The 23738-nt window shown below is 44.9% G+C and overlaps 1 protein-coding gene across 1 annotated transcript in view; it reads right to left on the bottom strand.

Moving 5' to 3' along the window:
* LOC147662694 (uncharacterized) overlaps positions 1-4479 on the bottom strand; it is a gene marked incomplete at its 3' end in the record, with an annotated part of 662849 nt that extends 658370 nt beyond the window's left edge. Inside the window, exons 1-2 of the mRNA XM_086950972.1 lie at positions 4396-4479; positions 286-414 (exon numbers count right to left, since the gene is read on the bottom strand). Coding sequence (XP_086807098.1) covers positions 286-414; positions 4396-4479 — 213 coding nt within the window. The remainder of the gene's footprint in view (positions 1-285; positions 415-4395) is intronic.
* Between the last annotated feature and the right edge of the window lie 19259 nt (positions 4480-23738).

The following is a 23738-nucleotide window of genomic DNA, read 5'->3' as shown; positions in this document are numbered from 1 at the left end:
TGTGTTTGTAGAGGGAAACATTGAGGGAAATGTTTTTCCTAATTTCTTCTGAAGCCTGGTTTCTATATGAATTTCATAGTTCAGAAGAGGCTGCTCTATGGAATCCATACCCCACATGCCACTTTTTCAATGTCTTTCAAATGTAAATCCGATATATCACTGGTGTAAATTGTGAAAATATATCAACAGGCTTTTTTTGTTGTATATGAAATCTGGTAAATTAATGAATGCAGTTGTATTAAAAACACAGTGCAAGGAAGGACAAGAAGATGAAGTAAGCTTTACCTGCTCTGTGACTGTTGGGGTTAAAGGTTCAGTTGGTTTGGATTCAGGTTTTAAGTCTTTGGTACTGGTGACATATGGTTTTTTCTGTAATTCCGGTGTATTGATTTTCTCAGTGACTGAGGGATATTTCTAAATTAAACATAAAAAACAATTTCACACATGCAGTCAAAATAATGTCTACTAAATTGCACTTGAACCAAAATGAACATATATCAATTCTCCCACTGGATGGGAACAATATTTACTCAAATTTCAATTAACAGAACAAATAGATCACAGATTAAACAGAATCAGTATTGCATAAAGGTGCTCTGCCGTATAACACAACCAATCATTATGAAGGAGCACTAAATTGATCTGCCATTTCTTCAGGGAACTGGTTCACAAAGTTGTTACGAGCAGTAGTCAGACTTAGAAAGAGATCATATTTTAAACCCTTCACCAAAAATGCAAAGATTCACACATTAATGAGTTGTGTCTTTTTTATGCATATGTATCAGAAGTGCATATGCTCAGAAAGTGTGTGCAGCAGAGTGGGGACAGTATAAACAGAATTTCAAAAGATATGAGGCAAAATACATATGAAATAGAGGAAGATGCAGTTACAAACATGAGCATTCTCTTTCCCACAACTACCTTTAGAGCTAAACTCACACCTTATTGAACAACTTGTAAATGGTGCAGTAATTATGGGAAAGTGCTGACAGCGCCCCGTCTTCAAAGTGCACAAAAGCGAAATGGCAAATTGTTAGTGAAACTATTCTTCCCCATGAAAACAATGTAATAGATATGTAAAAAGTCTCCAATTTTCCATTTGTTCCTGGAAACAGACTAGCTACATTGGATTCTACAGATTATTTGGTCTGCTTTGTCTCAAGGCACTGACATTAGATGTACAGAGGCCATCACAACAGTGCTCTTAGCAAACAGATTTTCCTGGAGATTAAGGAACACATTTCATAATAGTAAATCTTTTTTTCAGAATATTGTTTTGTGGTAAAATAACACATAATTACATACTGACAAATCATAATTGAAATTCCGCTTGATTGTAAAATTGTGATGCACTTTCAAATGTAAGGCACATGATGCATTAGACTATTTTAATTTCTACATTTTTACTTGGTATTTTTTAAGCAGCTTGATTAAACTAGCATATTAAAAAGAGAACCAAAATCAAAATTGTAAGGCTCATAAAGTAGCCCCTTTTGAACTCTGATGGAACTCTGCCATAACAATACCTACATGAGATGGGTAAAAATAATCCTGTCAATACATCCTTCGAGAAAAATGTACTATGGGACAATCAATGTCTTGTCCTTCTCCTATGTATGAGCCTATGATCTTAGTTATTGTTTTTTTTTTTTTTTTTTTGGTGCAAGACGTTTATTAAGTACTGTCAAGTTTACACAGCGTCACGCCTACAACCCTGAGGCCAGCCGCTATCTGTGCAAATTATCAGGAAGTTACGGTGCATAAGAAGAAATTTTACATATACAATCTCGTATTGGTTATCTAAACATAATGACAGTACGCACATTCAATATGAACAAATCAACGCGTCTCACTTTTCATATTTTTTGTTAAACTTAAACACGTGCGGTATCTTATCTGTATGTGGGATGTTTTCGTTCACCAGTATAGCAGTGAGCCTACATCAGGTTACGGTACACTACACATAGTACATCTCAAAAATGCATAGCAGAGCTTGAACAGGCCATCGCTTCCCGCAAAGGTAACATCTTGGTCCACCGTAAAATATAGTATATGACAGTCAACCATACAATGCCATTCGAAATTCAACGCACCACATTGGTGGCACGAACAATCCACAGTATGATATGAAAGGGGAACATTAACAACAGTAACTGAGAGCATATCCGTATACCACGCTCCCCCCTTTTCCAGTGCCCATAAGAGTTCTCAATAGCATACCACCAATGCAATGTCCAAACTATCAATATCAAGCCTCCTCCACAGACACATCTAGCAAATAACATTGTAGTGGAGCCCATATGTCAGGAGGCGACTGGCAACAGCTCAGAGTAGGTATGCAATTGTTCCTGACAATACACCATGTCTTTCATCCAATCCTTGAATTTGGGGGCTCTACCCCTTCCCCATCTGCATGCCACTCTTCGTTTAGCCAATAACATAGCCAGTGCAACATATTTGCGGTGGGCTGCCTGAAGCGGTTCTACATAACCTAGTAGTGCCAAAATCGGGGATGGTTCCACCAACATGTGTATCATTTTGGATATTGCCGTAAAAACTTGACACCAGTAGCGATGTACTTGATCACATCCCCATGCAAGGTGTAAGAAATCCGCCCCCGGAGCCCCACATCTGTCACAATTGTCAGTGGCTCTCAACTGGAATCTGTGCATACGGGCAGGTGTGTGATATCTGTGTATAAATTTGTAGTGTATAATCCTATACCTACTACTGGATGATATGCGTTCCGTCTGCTGCAAACAGAAATCCCACTGTCTATCTGTGAATGTCGTGGCCAACTCTTGATCCCACTTCTCCCTGGCAGGTAAACCTTTATTTTCCATATTTGCACGGATCGATTTGTACAGCGTGGATACCAGTTTGCTGGGGTTATCATGCAAAAGAATGTTTTGTAATGGGGCAAGTACAGGAGGCTCGTGTGGGAAGTCCGGTGTAACCGCCTGCAGTCCGTGCCGGAGCCTGACATAGTAAAACACATCTAGTGGTGTCGGCTGTATCCCTTCGTAGAGCTGCTCTCTGGAACGAAAGGTGCCATTATGGTATAGATCCCCTCACGTCACAACATGTATCTTCTTCAATAGCTTCTGAAAGCCTGCTTCTTGTAAAAGCGGCAGCTGTGGGTGATAAACCAAAGGCAACAGTGGAGCGTATAGCATTTTCATTTTGAGTTTCGAGCCTATGTGCCGCCAAGCAGTTACGGTGCTTAACACTGTGTTAGGGGTTTTATCTCTTCCCTCTACCGGAGAGTATAATGCACCTTCAATCGGAGTTGGGTGTGCCAGCCAGTGTTCAGCCGCCAATTGGGGCATGTATTTAGGTTGTCGTATCCAGAAATAAGCAAAGTGGGCCTGGGCCGCGCGGTAATAAAGTTCAAAATCCGGAATTCCAAAGCCGCCCTGCGAGTAAGGTCTAATAAGGACCTCCCACTTGAGTCTCTGTGATTTCCCGCCCCATACTAGTTTAAGTAGTTCCGTACGTAGCAGCCGAAAAAAAAAACCGGGAGTATCACCATCTTAATTAGGGAAGCTCTTCCCGCCATGGACAAGGGAAGGGTTATCCATCTTGAGACATTATCACTGATTCTATCCATTACAGTGCCGTAATTCGCCCGAATCAACGCCTCCTTGTCTTTTTCTATGTGTATACCCAGGTATTTAAAATCTCCCTCACACCAGGCAAGGGGGTAATCCAATGTGAACTTATGCGTCGAGGCAGTAAATGGAAGTATACACGACTTTTTCCAGTTTATCTGGAGACCACAGAGGACCCCAAATCGTATGAATTCCCTAAGGATGGGATTTAGGTTCTCACAAGGGTTACGGACATAGAGCGTAATATCGTCGGCATACATTGAGATCAGTATCTGCCTTTGAAAACAACGCAACGCACTATCTCGATGATGTTGACGCAGCTTAGCCGCAAGCAGCTCTGTGGCTATGGCAAACAGGAGCGGGGAGAGGGGGCAACCTTGCCTAGTCCCTCTGGAAACCGGGAATTCCGAGGACAATTTGCCGTTGATGAGGACCTTGGCCACCGGGCTCGTATATAATAATCTGATCCAAGATATGAAAATAAGTGGAAAGCCCATACGTTCAAGCACCCGGAAGACATAATCCCACTCCAATGAATCAAACGCCTTGGTGGCATCTAAAAAAATGGCCGCCATTGGCAAGTCTTCATGAACTGAGTTATAGACTGAAAAAAAGGTGCGGAGGTTATGCGACGTTGCCCTGCCTGGCACAGTGACAGGGGCCTATACGAATCGCATTGATTAGCAGGCTTCCCCGGCTTGAGAAGGGACGTGATGAGAGCAGTTCGCATGGAGGCCGGCAGGTGGCCAACTTCTAGAGCATCTTCATACACTTCGCGCAATACCGGTGCCATGAACTCTATAAATGTCTTGTAAAATTCAATAGGAATGCCGTCCAATCCAGTGGCCTTACCAGAACTCATGTGCATGATAGCATCTCTCACCTCATCTAATTCGAACGGGGCACTTAAAAAGGCTCTCTGTGAATCGCTTAGCCACCCCAATGACACATCTGCCAGGTAGTCATCCAGCAGTAGTTCCCCTGTTCTAGTGGAGGAATATAATGTACAATAGTGTCCTACAAATTAATTAAGTATGTGCGTGGTGTCCCTGAGTAGTATCCCTTCTTTAGTCTCCAATTCGAGTATGACAGTAGGCGAACACATAAGTTTAATCGTTGCAGCTAAGGCTTTCCCAGGTCTCTCGCCTTCCCCATACCTTCTGGCCACCCAGTGTTTGTTCCTGAACTTCACCTCCCGTGCAGCTTCATCGGTATATTCCGACAGCTTATCTCATATGACAGCTAGCGTGTCACTCCCAGGGCTAACTCGAAGTGCATCCTCCGCGTCTAAGTTCTGATTCTAAAGTCCTCAACCTATTCAATATACTCTTGAGTACCCCCGAGCCTTTCGAAATGCAAAGCCCTCTGAGCGTGACCTTAAAAGCATCCCATATAGTTTCGACATCCTTCGCTGAATCTTTATTACGTTGAAAAAAATCAAGACATTCCACTCGAAGCGCTTCTTGGAACTCAGTGTCCAGCATCATCGTGGGTTGCATACGCCACGCTGTGACAGGGGGGCCCAATTCAGTTCCCCTCAACGTGATGAGTACAGGTGAGTGATCTGAATATGTTCTGGGGAGATGTGCTGAGTAAACCAGTGATGTGTAAAGCTGCGGCGTTAAAAGTATATAATCCAGTCTGGCCCATGACCTCGCCTGAGCAGTGAAGTGGGTACCTTCTCCCTTCGTCCCATGCATAGATCTCCATGCGTCTAGTAGATTATTATTTTCAATCGTTGCACGGAGAATTTCCCTCCCATTAGTATAGTGATGGGGCACGGGATGTGACCTGTCCAAGGCAGGATTCAGGGTTGTGTTGAAGTCACCCCCCCAGATAAGGTGCTGTGGCCCAGTTCCCACAATTGCCGCCCACAACTCAGTTAAGTATTGTGGATCATCCACATTAGGCCCGTAGCAGCAGGCCAGTGTCACAGCCATACGACCCAATCTGCCCCACATCAAGCAAAATCTCCCCTGTGGGTCAGTCTCAGAGCCCGCTAAATGGAATGGTGTGTTTTTTTTAATCAAAATAGCCGTACCCCGTGCATATTATGAGTATGAGGAGAATACTGTATAAGAGGCCCGCCTCTTCCCAAATGAGTGTATCCCATGTGGCTTGAAATGTGTTTCCTGGAGTAAGGCAATATGAATTTTATGTCGATCAAGATAGCCCAGTATCTGCCTCCTCTTTCTAGGATCGCCAAGCCCTCTCACGTTCCATGTAAGTATGTTCAAATTTGTGTCCCCCATGCGTGCAAGTGGATATATGAGCCAGATGGCGAGGCATATTGCATGGCATACCTACCACCATCAAGTAGCAGGCCCTGTCCGTGACGTGCGTGCCCAGTATTCCCAAGGGAGAGCAGAAGACCCAGCAGACGGGCAGTGTCCCCGCCCCCAGCATTTCTTCGCTGCAATGCAGAGTGCACACACCGCACAATAGGCCCACTCATATCTTTGACGTAGACAAAACTCCCAAACCTAAATATAGAAGCAGCACTTCGATACCTGTTGCACATGCAATGAACATAAACCAAACGGTCCCCCCAAAATGTGTGCCCATCCCGCTTGTCCCCAAGAACCCCCCGCAAGCACATGGCCTGCGCAAAAGTAACAGCAATAATCACCTCCCATCCTCTCCCTTGAGATCTACGCAGGTCTTCCAGACATACCCATGCCCTGCCGTCTCCACTCCTCCCATTCAAAACGACTCTCCCGCCTCCCCCCACCCACTGAAGCATCCCTAACTTGCCAGCATCCCGAGCCCTCCCCTCACCCAAAAGTTGACCAAAACATCTGAACATCAACAGAAATGGAATCAAGTTCCTTGGGGTATACCCATTAGGGGTCATCTGAGGTGCACGTCTGTCCACCCCCATTCCTCCCGCTCCGTGCAAGCTCGTCCCTTATGTCTCTATCCGGAGGGGAAAGGGAGAGGGGGGTGGGTGCCTGGCATACGTTAACGCCTGCAGTCCGATTCCCGTCCGTGGTACCTTTCGAATCTGTCGTAGTCTCCATACTTAGTAGCAACACCGGTCCATGTAGTGAGACAAGTACTATGTCCCAACAGCGTGTCTAACCCCAGCAACACGGGTCAGTTGTTCTCCAAATCAGAACTAGAGTCATTCCGGCCCTCGGCATCTGCAGCTTGTCTTCCTTGTCTAGGCAATGTTTTAATGTAATCCTCGACTTGTTGCTGGTTGACAAAAAAAAGTTGTGTACCCTGATGAGTCACTCGCAATTTGGCTGGGTACAAAAGGGCATAATCAATGCGTAGGTCTCTAAGTTTCTTCTTAACAGCAAGGAATTTACGCCTTTGTTCTTGTACCACTGGGGTAAAGTCCGGATAAATAGAGAATGTCACTCCATCGTGCGAGAGGTTCTGAGTTGCCCGTGCCGCTCGTAGTGCCGCATCACGATCTCTATAGTTGAGCAGGCGCGCTATGATGGGTCTTGGCTGGGCTCCAGGTTTGGGCCTAGGTCCGAGTGAACGATGAGCATGCTCCACGATGAATTGGTTGGAGAAGGCCTCCGCTCCCACCGCCGCCATAAGAATCTTCTCTATATAGAGCTCCATCCTCCCCGTGTTGGTCGTCTCTGGTACGCCCGTGACGCGAATATTATTCCGTCGGCTCCTCGCTTCCAACTCCTAATTTTTGGCGGCAATTACACGCAGGAAATTATCCATTCTCGAGAGTCTCGTGGCATGTGTCGCCGTGGCGTCATCATTGTCGGATATTCGTCGCTCCACTTCGGTAATACGTTCTTCATGAATATCCATTTTCTGTACTATGCCGTCCATTCTGGCTGAGAGCCTATCGACTTTGTCAACGACAGTGGCAAAGCCCTGGCGCATCTCCTGCAGCATCGTGGCAATGTCCGGCGCTGTAGGGGCTGACGTAGACACCTCTGCAGATGGGCTCCGTGGTTGCCCGCTCTCCACCGCATTCCTCGTTACTTTCTTATGAACTGCGGGTTCAAAATGCAGTTTGGGCTGCCTGTTGTCTGGCTTCCCCATTACGCCACGTAAATAAAAGCTCTCTGCCTGAGATGAGTGATGATCCCTCTCGGCGCAGCCAGTAATGGAGAGGTCACCCCTTCGTCAGTGTATCGTTGTTCAACAATTGCGATGCCACCTCTGCACTCCTAGACAGTGAATAAAGTTGCAATGGTGTTCACACTAATATCATGCAGGAAATGAGATCTAGGCGCCTGGGCTGGCGTGTTGGCAGATCATTCAACACTAGTATTTATTTCGCTTTGCTCAATCATACAGTTCATTGCAGCAGGCAGAACCTCCAGGCCTACCGTAGCAACACGAGGAGTGGAAGAGCCCTCCGGTTCACAATGCCGCTTGTCTATCAGACATGCAGGGGAGCTTGTGGCCTCAGCGCTCACCCGGTGATATCCTGCAGGCCAGGGTGGTACTCACAGTTCACCCAGCAAATCGCACCGCTACAGTGCCTCAGCAATGCACCAACGTTTGCGGCGAATCAGAGGCCTTCCCAGGGCAAAACGCCGCGATCGGCGCCAGCTATTCCCCGCACCAGCAAAAGTCAGTCGTGCCCAGAGTCTCTCACCAGATTTCCACTACCGTCGTCTGGCGGGCTCCAGGGGGCAATGAGAGGAGCTGCAATCCGCCTCCGGAGGCAAGGCGAGGAAAGTCGCCCGCTTCTGCTCTTCGGGCCTGTTCGCCTCGTGGTGCGCCTCGGCGTCCCGCAGTTCCCCGAGCCGCCTCAGGGTTCCGCAGCGGCAGTGTGCATCCGGGGCCGAATCTTCCACCGGCACGAACTTCGTCCCCTCAGGAGTTAGAGCAGCCAAATTTTCACTGAGTGTCAAACAACACTCACTGTACCATCGTGGAGAGGTTTGGACAGGTAGGAGCAGGTTAATCAGGTTAAAGTGAGGATAAAAGCGCCAGGCTGCCGGAGCCTCACTTGAGTGCGGCCATTCAGCTTGTGCGCCCTCTAGCGCCCCCTCTTAGTTATTGTTTTATGAAATTAAAAGTGTTCAAATTGATATGAGAAAGTACACTTACCATTATAGGAGAAGGATCTGCCTCCGGCGGAGGCTCTTCGGATGCGTGGTACGGTTGTGAGGGCGAGGCTGGTAGACCGTAGCTGGCGGGTGGGCATGTAGAAGGTCAGGCGGTCGTTGAGGTACTTGGGGCCCAGGTCATGGAGAGACTTGTGTGCGTGGGTGAGGAGCCTGAACGTGATCCTCTTGTCGACGGGGAGCCAGTGCAGGTCCCTCAGGTGGCCGGAGATGTGGCTGCGTCAGGGGATGTCCAGAATGAGTCGGGCAGAGGCGTTCTGGATGCGTTGGAGTCTTTTCTGTAGCTTGGCTGTGGTTCCGGCGTAGAGGGTGTTTCCGTAGCCCAGTCGGCTGGTGACGAGGGCCTGGGTGACCGTCTTCCTGGTTTCGGTCGGGATCCAGCGTAAGATCTTGCGAAGCATGCGAAGGGTGTGACAGCATGATGAGGATACGGCGTTGACTTTCTGACACAAAACCATCTTTTCAGGAGCACATCCACTGTCGCAATCCTGAAATCCTGAAAATAGGCAGGCCCCCAGACTGCCCAGACCCACTCACCCAGTTTCATGCCCATCCATAGCAGTACCGTTAATATCTTTCTATGCGGTTGGCTGTTTGGGACTGCCCCCAATTTTCCACTCATAGTTGACTGTCTCTCCCTTTCTGGCGATGCCACATTCAATGCCCCGTTCTGCATTCAAGTCAGTTTGAAAAGTGCTATAGCAATGATTTTTGGTTGGTTCAAATGTGAAAGAAACATATCCCTACATACATTTGTCCTAGACTATTTGCTACATCTATCCCTAATGTCAGGGTGTCCTCATATTATTTGATGAGAAGTAGACTAAGGATTTGTGTTTGTAGAGCGAAACATTGAGGGAAATGTTTTTCCTAATTTCTTCTGAAGCCTGGTTTCTATATTAATTTCATATTTCAGAAGAGGCTGCTCTATGGAATCCATACCCCACCTGCCACTTTTTCAATGTCTTTCAAATGTAAATCCGATATATCACTGGTGTAAATTGTGAAAATATATCAACAGGCTTTTTTTGTTGTATATGAAACCTGGCACATTGATGAATGCAGTTGTATTAAAAACACAGTGCAGGCGCGCAACCAAGATGGCCTCGTGAGCACAGGGCTCCCGAGACCCTCGCAACCTCCCGCATATATCCTGTAGCTTATCCTGACTTTCATATACGTCTCAGTGAAGATGAACCGCTGGTGAGGCGAATACTGCAACCAGAATCTGGATCGGACCCCGGGAGCCGGAGTTATGACGATTTGAAGATCGCGGCCTATGCCTCCGTGATGCCCGGCTTTGGAGTTGGCATGGTACCCGAGTTTTAGTTAAACAACATCGGCCTGAGGCAGCGGAGATGACCGGTTTGGCCTACTTTCACTTTCGTTTTCGACTGTTGGGCAGACCAAACACTGCGGATTCTGCACTGTTGCTCAAGGGACCTCAGAGATCTCCATCTTTCTACCAAGGTCGACCGTTGCCTGGCATGGCCTTCCACGTAGCCTCTTGATTGCGCTTTTATCCCCCCCGCCCCAGTTTGGATTCATTTTCACTGTCTCCACGATGGCGGGGAAGCCAGAGGTGGACAAGCAGAGATCGAAGGCTAGTCGGCGGGGCAGCTATACCCAAACCAACATCATGGACCGCTATGTCCAGGCTAAGGTGTCGCCCAGTGGACCGGGTAGGTCGCTGGAGGGAGCGAAAGATCCGCTGACCTCAGCGACGGAGCCTACTCTACAAGACGTCATGGCCGCTATTGATGGGATCACATCTTCCCTCAGTGGACAAATGGAGACTCTTGCCCACAAACTTGACACTGTGGCGATTGATGTGAATTTGATCCGCACGGACCTAGCGAAAACCAACGAAAAAGTCAATTCGCTGGATATTAAGACTACTAGCCTGACGGACGACGTCGTCGAGATACAGATGAAGGTTCGTAACTTAAGGCTTCTAATGACTTTCTCGCACATCGGCTGGAGGAATTTGAAGGAAGGTCTAGGCGGAATAACGTCCGTATTATAGGAGTGCCGGAAAAGGCGGCGGATGCAGCGACTGATCTTTTTATGGAGAAACTGATCATGAATCGCCTTGCACCCAAGGAACTGAGCAAATTCTTCACTGTGGAACGAGCTCACAGAGTTCCGGGTGGACAACCCAAGACAGGTGCCCCGCCGTGGCCTATAATAGCATGCATTTTCATTTTCCGCGACAGAGACGCTATCCAGGCGGTCCCATAAAGTTTGAGAATACTACCATCAGTTTTTTTTCCAGACTTTACCCAAGCTGTGCAGAAGCAGAGACTGGGATTTCTTGGGGTGAAAAGGAGACTCCGAGAGATGGGCATCAAATACGCCGGCCAAGCTGCATATTGAACATGCAGAGCGGACTTATTTTTTTGATAGACCGGACGTAGTGTCCGACTGGCTTGATACTCTTCCGGCCCATCATCCGCAGGAAGGGCAGAGTGGTGGCGCGGAAGGCGAATCGATGGACCAGGAATAAGCTTTATCATTGACTGGTTCCTGGGGTATTCTAGAAGCTTCGAACTGTGGCTTACTAACTGTGTAATGTGATTTTATGAGGCATTTCGGGGGGTTGCGGGGCTATTGGGGGGTCTTTTTCCTCCTCTGCTTGACTTTCTGTAGATTAGTTTAGATGTTGGGGCGACAGGCACACTGCAAGTTGGGGTGGCTTTCTAGTCTTATGCAGGGGTGCAGGGTGGGGGGTGTTGTAACGGGTTGTTTGGTGGGGAGGAGGGGAGTTGTGTTTTTTTTTCAGTTCATTTCCTGCAATGTATTCCGAGACTTTCTGATTAGAGAGCTGGGTTCCTCTTGGGGTTGGAATTTACTTCTTGTGTGGGATGGGGGGTAGGGGACTGAGACTTCTGAGCTGGAATGTGAATGGGCTGGGGGATAGGATAAAGCGTGGGGTGGTACTGCAGCAGTTAAAACGTCATTCCCCTGATGTGGTTCTACTACAGGAAACTCACTTGATAGGAAATACATGCTATGCTATGAATAGGAAGGGGTATCGTTTGGTAGCTCATGCAGGGTTTTCCTCAGGTTCCCGAGTGGTGAGTATTCTTATTAAGAATTCTCTCCCGTTGGAGGTAGATGCAACGGTTCTCGATGATAGGGGGCGCTATGATGTCATTACTGGTCGTTGGAAGGGTAGGACCCTGTCCCTGGTATCCGTATATGTCCGTCCCGGTCCCCAGTCCACTACCTTCGCAGATCTGGGACGGGTTCTCCTGGCTCTCCCCGAGGGGCCGTTGATATTGGGTGGTGATTTTAATGCGGTTGTGTCTGGTATTTTTGATAGACATCCACCTAGAGACCTTAAGGGGGCACAGAACTGGCTTAGTGGTCTCATAGATAACTTAGGCCTTGTAGATTGTTGGAGACTGTTGCATCCCGCTCAGCGGCAATACACGTTCCACTCCGGTGCCCACGGTAGCCTTTCAAGGATTCATTACGTTCTGGTACCTGCTGCACAGGTGGCATCTGTCGCTCAGGTTAAACATATGGCCCGAGGAATTTCTGATCACTCTCCTCTGTGGCTTCGAATTGAATTGTCGTCGGGGACCGGGAGACGGGTGGCCCCGATCAACCCTTGGTATCTTCGTAATCCTAAAACGCGTAACAATTTGATAAAGTCACTTGATCTATATTTTTGAGAAAATGAGGGCTCTGTCTCGTCTGCAGTGTCGCTTTGGGAGGCCTTTAAAACTGTTCTCAGGGTCAAGCCCTGTATTTGATTGCTGGCGTTAAAAAACTGAACAATGAGGCGGTGGTGAATGTTGAAACTGAAATAGCGGACCTTGAGTTAGACCTGGAACAGGAGGTAACCCGTGCGAAGACACATATGTTAAGATTGAAACAGTTGGAATATAGGGCTCTAGTTACAGATGCTGCTAAGGCCATGAGTCGAGAGCAACAGGGTCGGCTATATGACGTAGGAGACGAGGCAGGTAAATTGATAGCTTGGTTGGACGAGAAGGACAGGGCTAGTCGGGTCGTGCCTAAGTTTGAGAGGGTGAATTGTATGCGGGTCTTAGACCCGGTAGAGATAGTTGAGTGCTTTGCTGATCACTTTCGGACTGTATACTCCCCCGTGTCGGATAGGCCGAAGGAGGACTCTCATTTGTTGCTGCTTGACATTGCATTACTGAGTCTCTCAGACGTTGATAGAGAGCGAATGGACAGCGCATTAACCGCAGATGAGGTTGCTCTTGCGATCCGCTTCTTGCGGTCGGGTAAGGCCACGGGTCCTAATGGGCTGCCGATAGAGCTATACAAGTTACGACCCGATAAGATAGCTCCCTATTTGAGAGATATGTTCTTGGAGTCTCTTGAGTGTGGTTCTCTCCCCCGAGACCAGCGACTTGCCACGATTGTTGTTATACACAAAGAAGGGAAACCAAGGGAAAAGTGCGGGTCGTATCGTCCTATATCTCTTTTGAACGCTGAGCCTAAGATTCTTGCAAAGGTGCTGGCCAATCGCTTGATCACTGTCATTAGTGACCTGGTCCATCCGGATCAGTCCGGTTTTATTCCCCATCGTAACACTGCTTTGAATCTCAGGCGTCTCCATGGAGTTCTCGCGATGGCTGGGACGTTGCGTGAGCCAGCCATCTTTGCGTCCTTGGATGCAACGATGGCTTTTGACACCATTGAGTGGCCTTATTTGTGGGCTGCATTAGCTAAATTTGGTTTCGGTCCCGGCTTTATCGGTTGGGTCCGGCAAATCTTTATGAAGACCCACTTGCTCAGATCGTAGTCAATGGTCGGGTTTCGGTGCCGTTTAGTCTCGGGCGTGGTACCCATCAGGGCTGCCCCCTATCACCGCTCCTGTTTGCCCTGGCCCTGGAGCCTCTTGCCGCCTCGATCCGCTGGGAGCCCTCGATAAGCGGTATTCGGTGGTCCAATGATTATGAAGACCGCATTTCGCTATATGCTGATGATATATTGCTATACCTCACCTCGCCCAGGAAGTCATTGATGGTTTTCTGTGATGTCCTGGCCTCCTTCGATAGAAACTCGGTTTTAATATCAACTAGGCAAAATCCTATTTATATGTCCTTTCTGACGGTGCCCCCCTCCTCCCACGTAATTGCCCCATACAGGTGACACAATCGGGATTTAAATATCTGGGTATTTGGGTCTCCACTGACCCGGTAGCCCGGTATGAGCTTAATCTTCTCCCGCCGTTAACTCGATTGCGACAGGATGTCGCGGGATGGCGTAGGCTTCCACTCTCGCCGACAGGACGTGCATCCCTTTTTAAGATGATGTCTTTGCCTCGCTTTTTATATGCCCTCCAAAACACTCTCGACATAGTCCCTGCTAGTTATTTTCGAAGCATCGAGGGTCTCCAGAGGAAATTGATATGGGGCGGTCGACCTTGCATTGCACTGTCCAAACTAACACTCCCGTGGTACGATGGGGGTATCGCCCTCCCGGACAAGCGATATTATTGGGGGTCTCAGTTGGGGGCCATTACTCATGGTATGTATGGTCCTGAACTGAACCCCGCGTTTGCTATGGAGAGATGGTTGTTGTCGAGGGGCAGTTACTATAGGGCACTGTACTCGAAATCAGCAGTCAGGTCACTGTCCGGGCCTACTAGGACGGCGGTTCGTGTATGGCATGATGCAACTGCCTCTATGGGTTGGAAGGACCGCCTGACTTTAGCGACCCCACTTTTTGACTCAGCCAGGCTTGGTACTCTGTGAAAGACAAAAGGGTTTGATAGATGGGACCTCATTGGCATTAGCAAGGTGGGAGATCTATGGGTCAAAGGACAAGTGAAGTCATTTGATACATTACAGAAGGATTTTGAATTGGGGAACTCTGAATATTTCCGCTATGTTCAAGTCCGCCATGCTTTGTTGTCTGTCTTCTCGGTGGGGGAGGCGGTACCCGAGTCTTCCCCGCTGGAAGATAGATTGCTAGATGGCCATGTTCCGGATAGTACAATCTCCCTAGTATATAAAAAGTTGATTAATGATAGATGGGATCTCCTGTTACCTTTGCGTGATCTATGGGTCCGGGACCGTCTTGAATTAGATGATGAGGACTGGCAATCTGCGATTTCCTCTCCCAAGGAGGTTGCGATCCCAGCAAGACTTCGGCTAGTCCAGCTTAAGATCCTTCATAGGGTATACGTTACGGGCCCTCGTCTGGTCCACATGGGCTTCTTTGATGAGGGTTTGTGCAAGCGGTGGTGTGGTCTGGTGGGGACGTTTCTACATGTTATTTGGGAATGTCCTGACGTGATGGCTTATTGGAATGGGGTGTATGATGTAATGGAAGAAGTTACGGGTGTCCCCCTCCTACCGGAGGCCAGACGCTGTTTGTTAAATGTTTGGGAGCCCACAGATTATAACGTGGGCCAAACCCAGTGGGCGACCCTGGGGGCCATGATTGCTAAACGTGATATTGCACAACTGTGGGGGTCCCAAAAACCGCCTGTGGTTGAGATGTGGAGGGAAAACAGAATTGGTGCATGTTTCGGGAAAAAAACGGTGTATCTGGCCCGGGGTCGCCCCCGGAAATGGGGGAAAATCTGGGGACAATGGAACAGGTTTCGAGGTGACATATGTACACCACCTGCAATGGATGACATCGATATCCCACTTTCCCCCTGACCCCATATTCACTATTTGTAATTTCGTTTGCTATCTGTCTCTCCCCTGTGCTCCTCCTTCCCTACAATGATTGCCTATTATTTGATATGCTGTATACCAGACCTCATTTGAACGAAGCGCTATGTATATTGTGTTTGCCTTGCTTGTTTTATTTTCATAAAAATAAATATAAAAAAAAACACAGTGCAAGGAAGGACAAGAAGATGAAGTAAGCTTTACCTGCTCTGTGACTGTTGGGGTTAAAGGTTCAGTTGGTTTGGATTCAGGTTTTAAGTCTTTGGTACTGGTGAGATATGGTTCTTCCTGGAATTCCGGTGTATTGATTTTCTCAGTGACTGAGGGATATTTCTAAATTAAACATAAAAAACAATTTCACATATGCAGTCAAAATAATGTCTACTAAATTGCACTTGAACCAAAATGAACATATATCAATTCTCCCACTGGATGGGAAGAATATTTAACTCTAATTTCAATTAACAGAACAAATAGATCACAGATTAAACAGAATCAGTATTGCATAAAGGTGCTCTGCAGGATAACACAACCAATCATTGTGAAGGAGCACTAAATTGATCTGCCATTTCTTCAGGGAACTGGTTCACAAAGTTGTTACGAGCATTAGTCAGACTTAGAAAGAGATCATATTTTTAACCCTTCGCGAAAAAAAAAGAGATTCACAAATTAATGAGTTGCGTCTTTTTTATGCATGTGTATCATGAGTGCATATGCTCAGAAAGTGTGTGCAGCAGAGTGGGGACAGTATAAACAGAATTTCAAAAGATATGAGGGAAAATACAAATGAAATAGAGGAAGATGCACAATCAAAAGTTTGTTATTATTTACAAACATGTGCATTCTCTTTCCCACAACTACCTGTACAGCTAAATTCACAAATTATTGAACAACTCAAAACTTTGCTATTATTTACAAACATGAGCATTCTCTTCACACAACAATTCTTTAGAGCTAAACTCAAACCTTATTGAACAACTTGTAAATGGTGCAGTAATTATGGGAAAGTGCTCAAAGCGCCCCGTCTTCAAAGAGCACAAAGAGAAATGGCAAATTGTTAGTGAGACTGTTCTTCCTCATGAAAACAATGCAATAGATATGTGAAAAGTCTCCTATTTTCCATTTGTTCCGGGAAACAGACCAGCTACATTGGATTCTACAGATTATTTGGTCTGCTTTGTCTCAAGGCACTGACATTAGATGTACAGAGGCCATTACAACAGTTCTCTTAGCAAACAGATTTTCCTGGATATTAAGGAAAACATTTCAGACTAGTAAATCTTTTTTCAGAATATTGTTTTGTGGTAAAATAACACATACATACATACTGACAAATCAAAATTGAAATTCCACTTGATTGTAAAATTGTGATGCATTTTGAAATCAAAGGCACATGATGCATTAACTATGTTAATTTCTACATTTTTACTTGGTATTTTTTGAGCAGCTTGATTAAACTAGCATATTAAAAAGAGAACCAAAATCAAAGTTCTAAGGCTCATAAAGTAGCCCTTATTGAACTCTGATGGAACTCTGCCATAACAATACCTACATGAGATGGGTAAAAATAATCCTGTCAATACATCCTTAGAGAAAAATGTACTATGGTAAAATCAATGTCTTATCCTTCTCCTAATCTCAAGTTCATAGTATGAGCCTATGATCTTAGTTATTGTTTTATGAAAATAAGTGTTCAAATTTATATGAGAAAGTACACTTACCAGCAGCTCTGCAGATAAAAACTACATATTTGCACAATGATATATATATATATGATATATTTGTATGACCCTCCAGTACCACGCAATGAGTTCTTTGAAAGGTAACAATTAATTTAAAGTCCCTGGTTATATGGTATGCCTCTTTACTAATGACTTATTAGTAAATCAAATATGCTAGCGAGATGTAAGCTTATCTTACCATGATTTAGGGAGTGAGCAGAAACACGTTAGCACTAGTTAGCAGTGGCAAAGTGCACAGAGTTCTACAGCCAAGTAAAGTGAGTTCAGCAAAGTAAGAGGGGTGAAGGTAAAAACTTTGACGATCAACCTGCAGAGAGGACCAAGTCCAGGATGGCAATATTCCATCATTGGGTTCTACAAAGCCTAAAATATGAAATTTGAGGAAAGAACTGTACTAGTGATGCAGGAGGGAATTGTGCAATTTATATAAGCTTTATATTAGCTGGGTGGATGACCAGAAAAGGTATTTTCAGATTGGTCCCAATCCAATTATGGATTCACTGAGATACAAAGCCATGTAATGGGTTTCCAGTATTCCAGCCATCCACCTTTTTCCATTTTCATTGGCGTCCCCTTTGTATTTTGTCTCTTTGGCTCAGTTAATAAAAATGCTTTATTTATCAAGGTTTTCCAGGTACACATTAAAAAACAAGAATTGCAGAGTAATATTCACATCATGTGGCAGTGTTACAACAAAGAAATTGCAGCTCTGTCAACACATCTGAGTGTCGGTATATAGTGGGCATGAGTCCGGGTGAGTCCATGTCAGTGCATTGACAGGAGGATCAAATTTGCCTATAAAAGATGGTATTTTCAGGCTGAGTCATTTTCTGCCAAAACCATCTCTCCAGGAGGACATCCGTTGTCGCAATCCCCAAAAATCCTGAAGATAGACAGGCCCCCAGACTGCCCCAGACCCACTCACCCAGTTTCATGCCCATCCATAGCAGTACCCTTAATATCTCTCTATACAGTTGGCTGCTTGGGATTGCCCCCAATTTTCCACTCATAATTGCACATGATGCATTAGACTATTTTAATTTCTACATTTTTACTTGGTATTTTTTAAGCAGCTTGATTAAACTAGCATATTTAAAAGAGAACCAAAATCAAAGTTCTAAGGCTCATAAAGTAGCCCTTATTGAACTCTGATGGAACTCTGCCATAACAATACCTACATGAAATGGGTAAAAATAATCCTGCCAATACCTCCTTCGAGAAATGTACTATGGGAAAATCAATGTCTTATCCTTCTCCTAATCTCAAGTTCATAGTATGAGCATATGATCTTATTTATTGTTTTGTGAAATTAAAAGTGTTCAAATTTATATGAGAAAGTACACTTACCAGCAGCACTGCGGATGAAAACGACATATTTGCATAATGATATATATATATATGATAAATTTGTATGACCCTTCAGTACCACCGATGAGTTCTTTAACTTTAATCCACGTTTAATACGAATCATTTTTTCAGCGGACTTTGACTCCGCATACCATTACTCCGCGAGGTCATTGATCCCGCATACCATCACTTCGCATTTTTTCACAACGCGAGTGCATTTACCACGCATGCCTTTACAACGAATTACGTTGTAAAGGCATGTATGGTAAATGCCCACACGTTGTGAAAAAAAAGCAGACTTCATTAAGAAGGAACCAGGAGGAGAGAGGAACCACGACGAGAGAGAGGTAAGGGGGTTTGGGTTAATATTTTTAGAAATGGAGGGGTCGTGCTGGGGTAGTGATTGTGTAGTGTAGGGTAGTGTTTGTGTAGTGTAGTGTAGTGTTGTGGTGGTTGTGCAGTGCAGGGTTGTGCTGGCGGTAGTGTTATAGGGTTTCGGGTAGTGTTGTGGTGATTGTGTAGTGTATGGTGTAGGGTAGTGTAGGGTAGTGTTTTAGGGTTTAAGGTAGTGTCGGGGGTCATGCAGGGTAGTGTTTTAGGGTTAAGGGTATTGTTGTAGTTATTGTGTAGTGTAAGGTTCAGGGTAGTGTTGTGGTGATTGTGTAGTGTAGGGTGTAGGGAAGTGTAGGGTAGTGTTCTAGGGTTTAAGGTAGTGTCTGGGGTGGTGCAGGGTAGTGTTTTCGGGTTAAGGGAATTGTTGTAGTGATTGTGTAATGTAGGGATGTGTTGGGGTAGTGTGTTAGGGTTTTGGGTAGTGTTGTGGTGTTTGTGTAGTGTAGGGTCATGATGGGGGTAGTGTTTTAGGGTTTAGGGTAGTGCTGTCGTGTTTGTGTAGTGTAGGGTAGTGTTTTAGGGTTTAAGGGTATTGTTGTAGTGATTGCGTAGTGTAGGGTTGTGTTGGGGGTAGTGTGTTAGGATTTTGGGTAGTGTTGTGGTGTTTGTGTATTGTAGGGTCATGCTGGGGTAGTGTTTTAGGGTTTAGGGTAGTGTTGTGGTGTTTGTGTAATGTAGGGTTTTGCTGGGGGTGGTGTTTTAGGGTTTAGGGTAGTGTTGTAGTGTTTGTGTAGTGTATGGTAGTGTTTTAGGGTTTAGGGTAGTTGTGGTGTTGTAGTGTAGTTCCTATATTCCCAATAGGCTCTGCCCATTGGAATAACATAAACGATAGTTTAGACGTAGGACTGAGGTCGACTAGGTCTCTACTGAATATGTTAGGTATGCCAGCTACCTCAGAGGTCACTAGAAACTTTCTCAAATGAACAGGAAGGAGTTAACTTTCCTGATTTAGACAAAAAGGGATTAGTTTCTGACAACCGCATAAACATGACAACTTTGTTCCCTCCAGAATAAGGAGTGTATCTCCAGAGTCTTGTGAAAACAATAGATAGCTATTTCACTCAGTCAATCGTGCATGCTTAGTTTCACCAGAGTGCAGAGAAATAGAGAGACGGGCGTTTTCAATAAAAGTTGTTATTTATTGAGCAGTCTTCTTTCTCATGCAAGAGAAATGAATTGCCACAATTGCAATACTTACCATAAAGTAAAGTGCGTACAGTAAAAGGAGTATTATGAAATAATACTGTAAAAGCATTTATATGGTTTCTGAGCCATATGATACTTAAAACGGATAAAATATATACAATACATACAATGATAAAAGTTGACTAAACGTACTCACCTGGTGCTTCTAAAATACACCTACCCCGGTGTACCTAACCTATGCCTAGTACATGAGAAGGAGTAAGTGAGCTGCAGTTTAAGTTAAGTTAGTTTTGCCAAGAATCTGAATCAAGAATTCTTTAAGGATCTAATCAGCTCCGTACCTTGGTTTTAGAATGAAGGAGGTTTTGTATCTCTTTCTCAGGACTAGATCTCCCAGCAACCCGCAAGGGTGACTGGAAACACTGGAGCTGGATTTCTCGGCAGGAGAAAAGACAGCGTCAAATGGGAGGGTCGGCTTCCTTCGGCACTCGCATCAGCTTGGCTTTGGGTAAGTAGATAGCCGCTCTGCTCCAAACCACTGTGTGTTTGCTTAAGGCAAATGCTGGTATATTTATACCTGGAAGGTGCCGTGTTTGACGTAAGGTTGGACATAAGACGTCACTAAGAACTGTCACTAACAACTGGCAGTTCTTTCAGGACTCTCAGGAGTTCTAGGACAAATCAAAACAGAAGCAGGGGGAATTCCTGGGCTGCTGGAGGTTTGGTTTGTTTAAAGAACGCGTTGTACTTTCTAGGAGTCTAGGGAAGTAGCCTTGCCGTATTTGGACTGCATTGGCTATGACTAAATATGGATATGATTCTTATGCCTTTATAAAAATATGAATTGTTATAACCACAAAAGGGCATAAATCGGGAATATTTAATTAGGGTCCTAGATACGTTCACAACACCCACTCCACGTATAATGTCCATCATTACTAAATACTAAGCAATATGTAAACATATAAGTATGCATGTGTTTTCCAGCCCACCCCAAAATACATCAAATGCATTTGAAATGGTATAGATACACGAAAATGAGTATTATACTGTACGTTTTCAAGCAGTGGTATCATTCAGAAAACATTTTTGTAGTGCATTATAATCTTCACTGAATGAATCACGAAACTTACATTTATGAAACGGCTCTTAATACAGAAGAAAAGGTCGAGACCATTTCATCACATATTTATACAAGATTGTACATGTGCAAGAGGCTGATTCAAAATATTGTCTCTAGAGTCTCTAAAAATAGAAGTTCTGTTCAAAAAAAAGGTAAATATTTTGGAAATTGGGGGAAAAAAAATTCGCTTTCATGGGAAAAAATAGTTCCAAATGTTTTCAGTAGTGTTGTTTGTAAAAATTGAAGGCCGAATTCAGAGTACAGGGAATGCTGTGTGCTCGCTATTTCAAATATTATTCCCGTTGTTACGAGAGAACATTACTTCAGATAGGCCGGCAAAAAATGTGTCTACAACAGTAGGTGAAAATTGGGCCAACTCAGAAAAAGTGGAAATAGTGCATATATGCGATGCATTGCCATCATCGGTGTTTAGATCAGCAATGGTCATGGAAGGTTGTACCTGTGTGGTGTCGCTTTCATCTCGTACTTCACCGCCACCTTATCGTAATGGTGAAGTCTCAATGAATGCCGTCATCAGAATAGGTAGCCGCTGGGGACAACAAGTTGCTTGAGTCGTTACCGGACCAAGCAAAGCATCGATATCCATTGGTACTGCTTATGGTAGTGTAAGACAAACGTCCAACACGCATTCTTCTCCACATAGCAGACATCGAAGCACAGGTAAGATGCAATCTTGCCAGATTGGTCTGAATGAAAGAAACCAGGTAGTGTTCAGATCTTTTAGCCGGGCCAATCCGAGGACTTTGGTGATACGTTCTCGGTATCGTATTGCTAGGATCGTTTCTTCCATCGTAGCCTGAGTTTTGTCTGTGACTTGGCTTGCCATATCGGAGCAAAAGGAACAAAAATAAAATTCCTGCTACGAGTCCCAAAATAAGAGGCAGTCCACCGAATAGAGAATGCACAAAATTCGGGAAGATGCCCAGAACTGTTTCAAAGGGTGCTAACAGTCCCGAAAAAATTGTCTTAAATACATGTGCGATGCCACTGGTATCTGACATGTTTAAGATTTGGCTTAACATTTCTACGAAATGCACGGGGCAATTTGTCGATCATAGGGTATGTATCTCTGTCGCTGTCCTTGCAACTTGCAGTTCATACGTCTCTTTGGACGAGGTTAAAGGCACAGTTGTCTGAAAAAGAATAGACTTCATTCTGCTTAAAGTATCAATTCAAATAGAAGAGATATTCACAGAAAGCCATATTGCTACCTCCATGTCTGGATTGCTGTTTGGATACAATACTTGCATACAACAAATGACCCTGGAAGCAACGCTCACGAGATAGGCTTTTCCTGGCGTAATGCCACAAGCTGTGGTCACTTATTATAACGTAGCTACTGTTGGAAAATTGTCTGAAAAAGGACTCTCTCTGTGTAGCAGGGGTGCCGTGCAGATGACATGAAAGGTTGTTTGATGAACCTTCGCAGGCTCCATGCAAGTTAATACCTTGACACAGAAGTGCACCACTTAGTGATTTTTTACAATTGTTACCACTAAGAAATACCTCTTTTTTCCCTTCACTATAACATCTATGTGTATAAGGTAAATTCCAGGTTGACTTGATGTATCCTTTACCCAACCTTTCATACAGACCTGCTGGTATATACTTTTGGCAGTATTGAAACTGAAAAGTTGTTATCGGGGATTGTAATGGTGCCATGTATTATCCATTCAATGACAGGTCTTTCTGACATTGTCAATGGTAATCTTTCTAGTTTTTCAATGCTCAGCACCGTATAGTCTGCTCCTTTTTGTGCCAACGAGATTTGTCTATCAGTAAGGTTAAAGATAGAAAATAATGACGTTGTGTTGATTGGACGCCATGGCACGTAGCCTGAACGGAGGTTTTGTAACGTCCAGCCTAGCTGTACAATAGAACGTAATTGGGACTGACCGTGTTGTAACATTAGCATATCCTGTTCTATTATATCAATAGTAGATGATACAATGTTCAGTGAATAAATTCTGGAGGACAGCGTCGTTAACCCATTGTCCACTACAGAAAGTGATTTTTCCAAATTAATATGACCAATTTCTCCGATTTTTTTCTGCAGTTTCAATTTGTGTTACTTTCCAAGCTTCATTGTTAGCTGGGTATATACCGGCGTATATGAAACGTTTTTGACGCTGTTTGCGAGGTCCCATTATGAAATCTCGCAAGTCAGCACCTTCTTTAAGTAAAGTTAAGTGTTCCTTAATTTCGGGTAGTGTGGATTTCTGTAGCCAGTCGAGGCATAGTTTTCCTACACTGTATGTTGTAATTATCCCTGGATGTTGTCTTTGGGAATATCTTGGGTCTGGCCTATTCTGTTTGAACCCCTGTATTTTGTTCAGGAATCTATCTTGACAGTTATTAGTGTCTGTGGGCCAGATCAACCATTTTTTCCAAACAGGAATAGTTCTGTTTTGTTTTAAAATATAGGACACGTATAACCCCTCATCTGTAGTATTTGTATTTGTGAGTATTTATTAAGCGCAGCCTATCGCTCCGAAGGGAGCATCTTGGCGCTGAGAAATTGTGTGTGGATGGAATTGAATGATGAAAATTCTAGATAGCGGCCATCACATAAGCATCAGATTGCTGATAGAGCCAGGTCTTCAGTTGTTTCCTAAAAAGACTCTCAGTCT

Source organism: Lissotriton vulgaris, unplaced genomic scaffold (assembly GCF_964263255.1).
Source record: "Lissotriton vulgaris unplaced genomic scaffold, aLisVul1.2 SCAFFOLD_1043, whole genome shotgun sequence".
Lineage (NCBI taxonomy): Eukaryota > Metazoa > Chordata > Amphibia > Caudata > Salamandridae > Lissotriton > Lissotriton vulgaris.
This window is presented reverse-complemented; position numbering and strand designations above follow the sequence as displayed.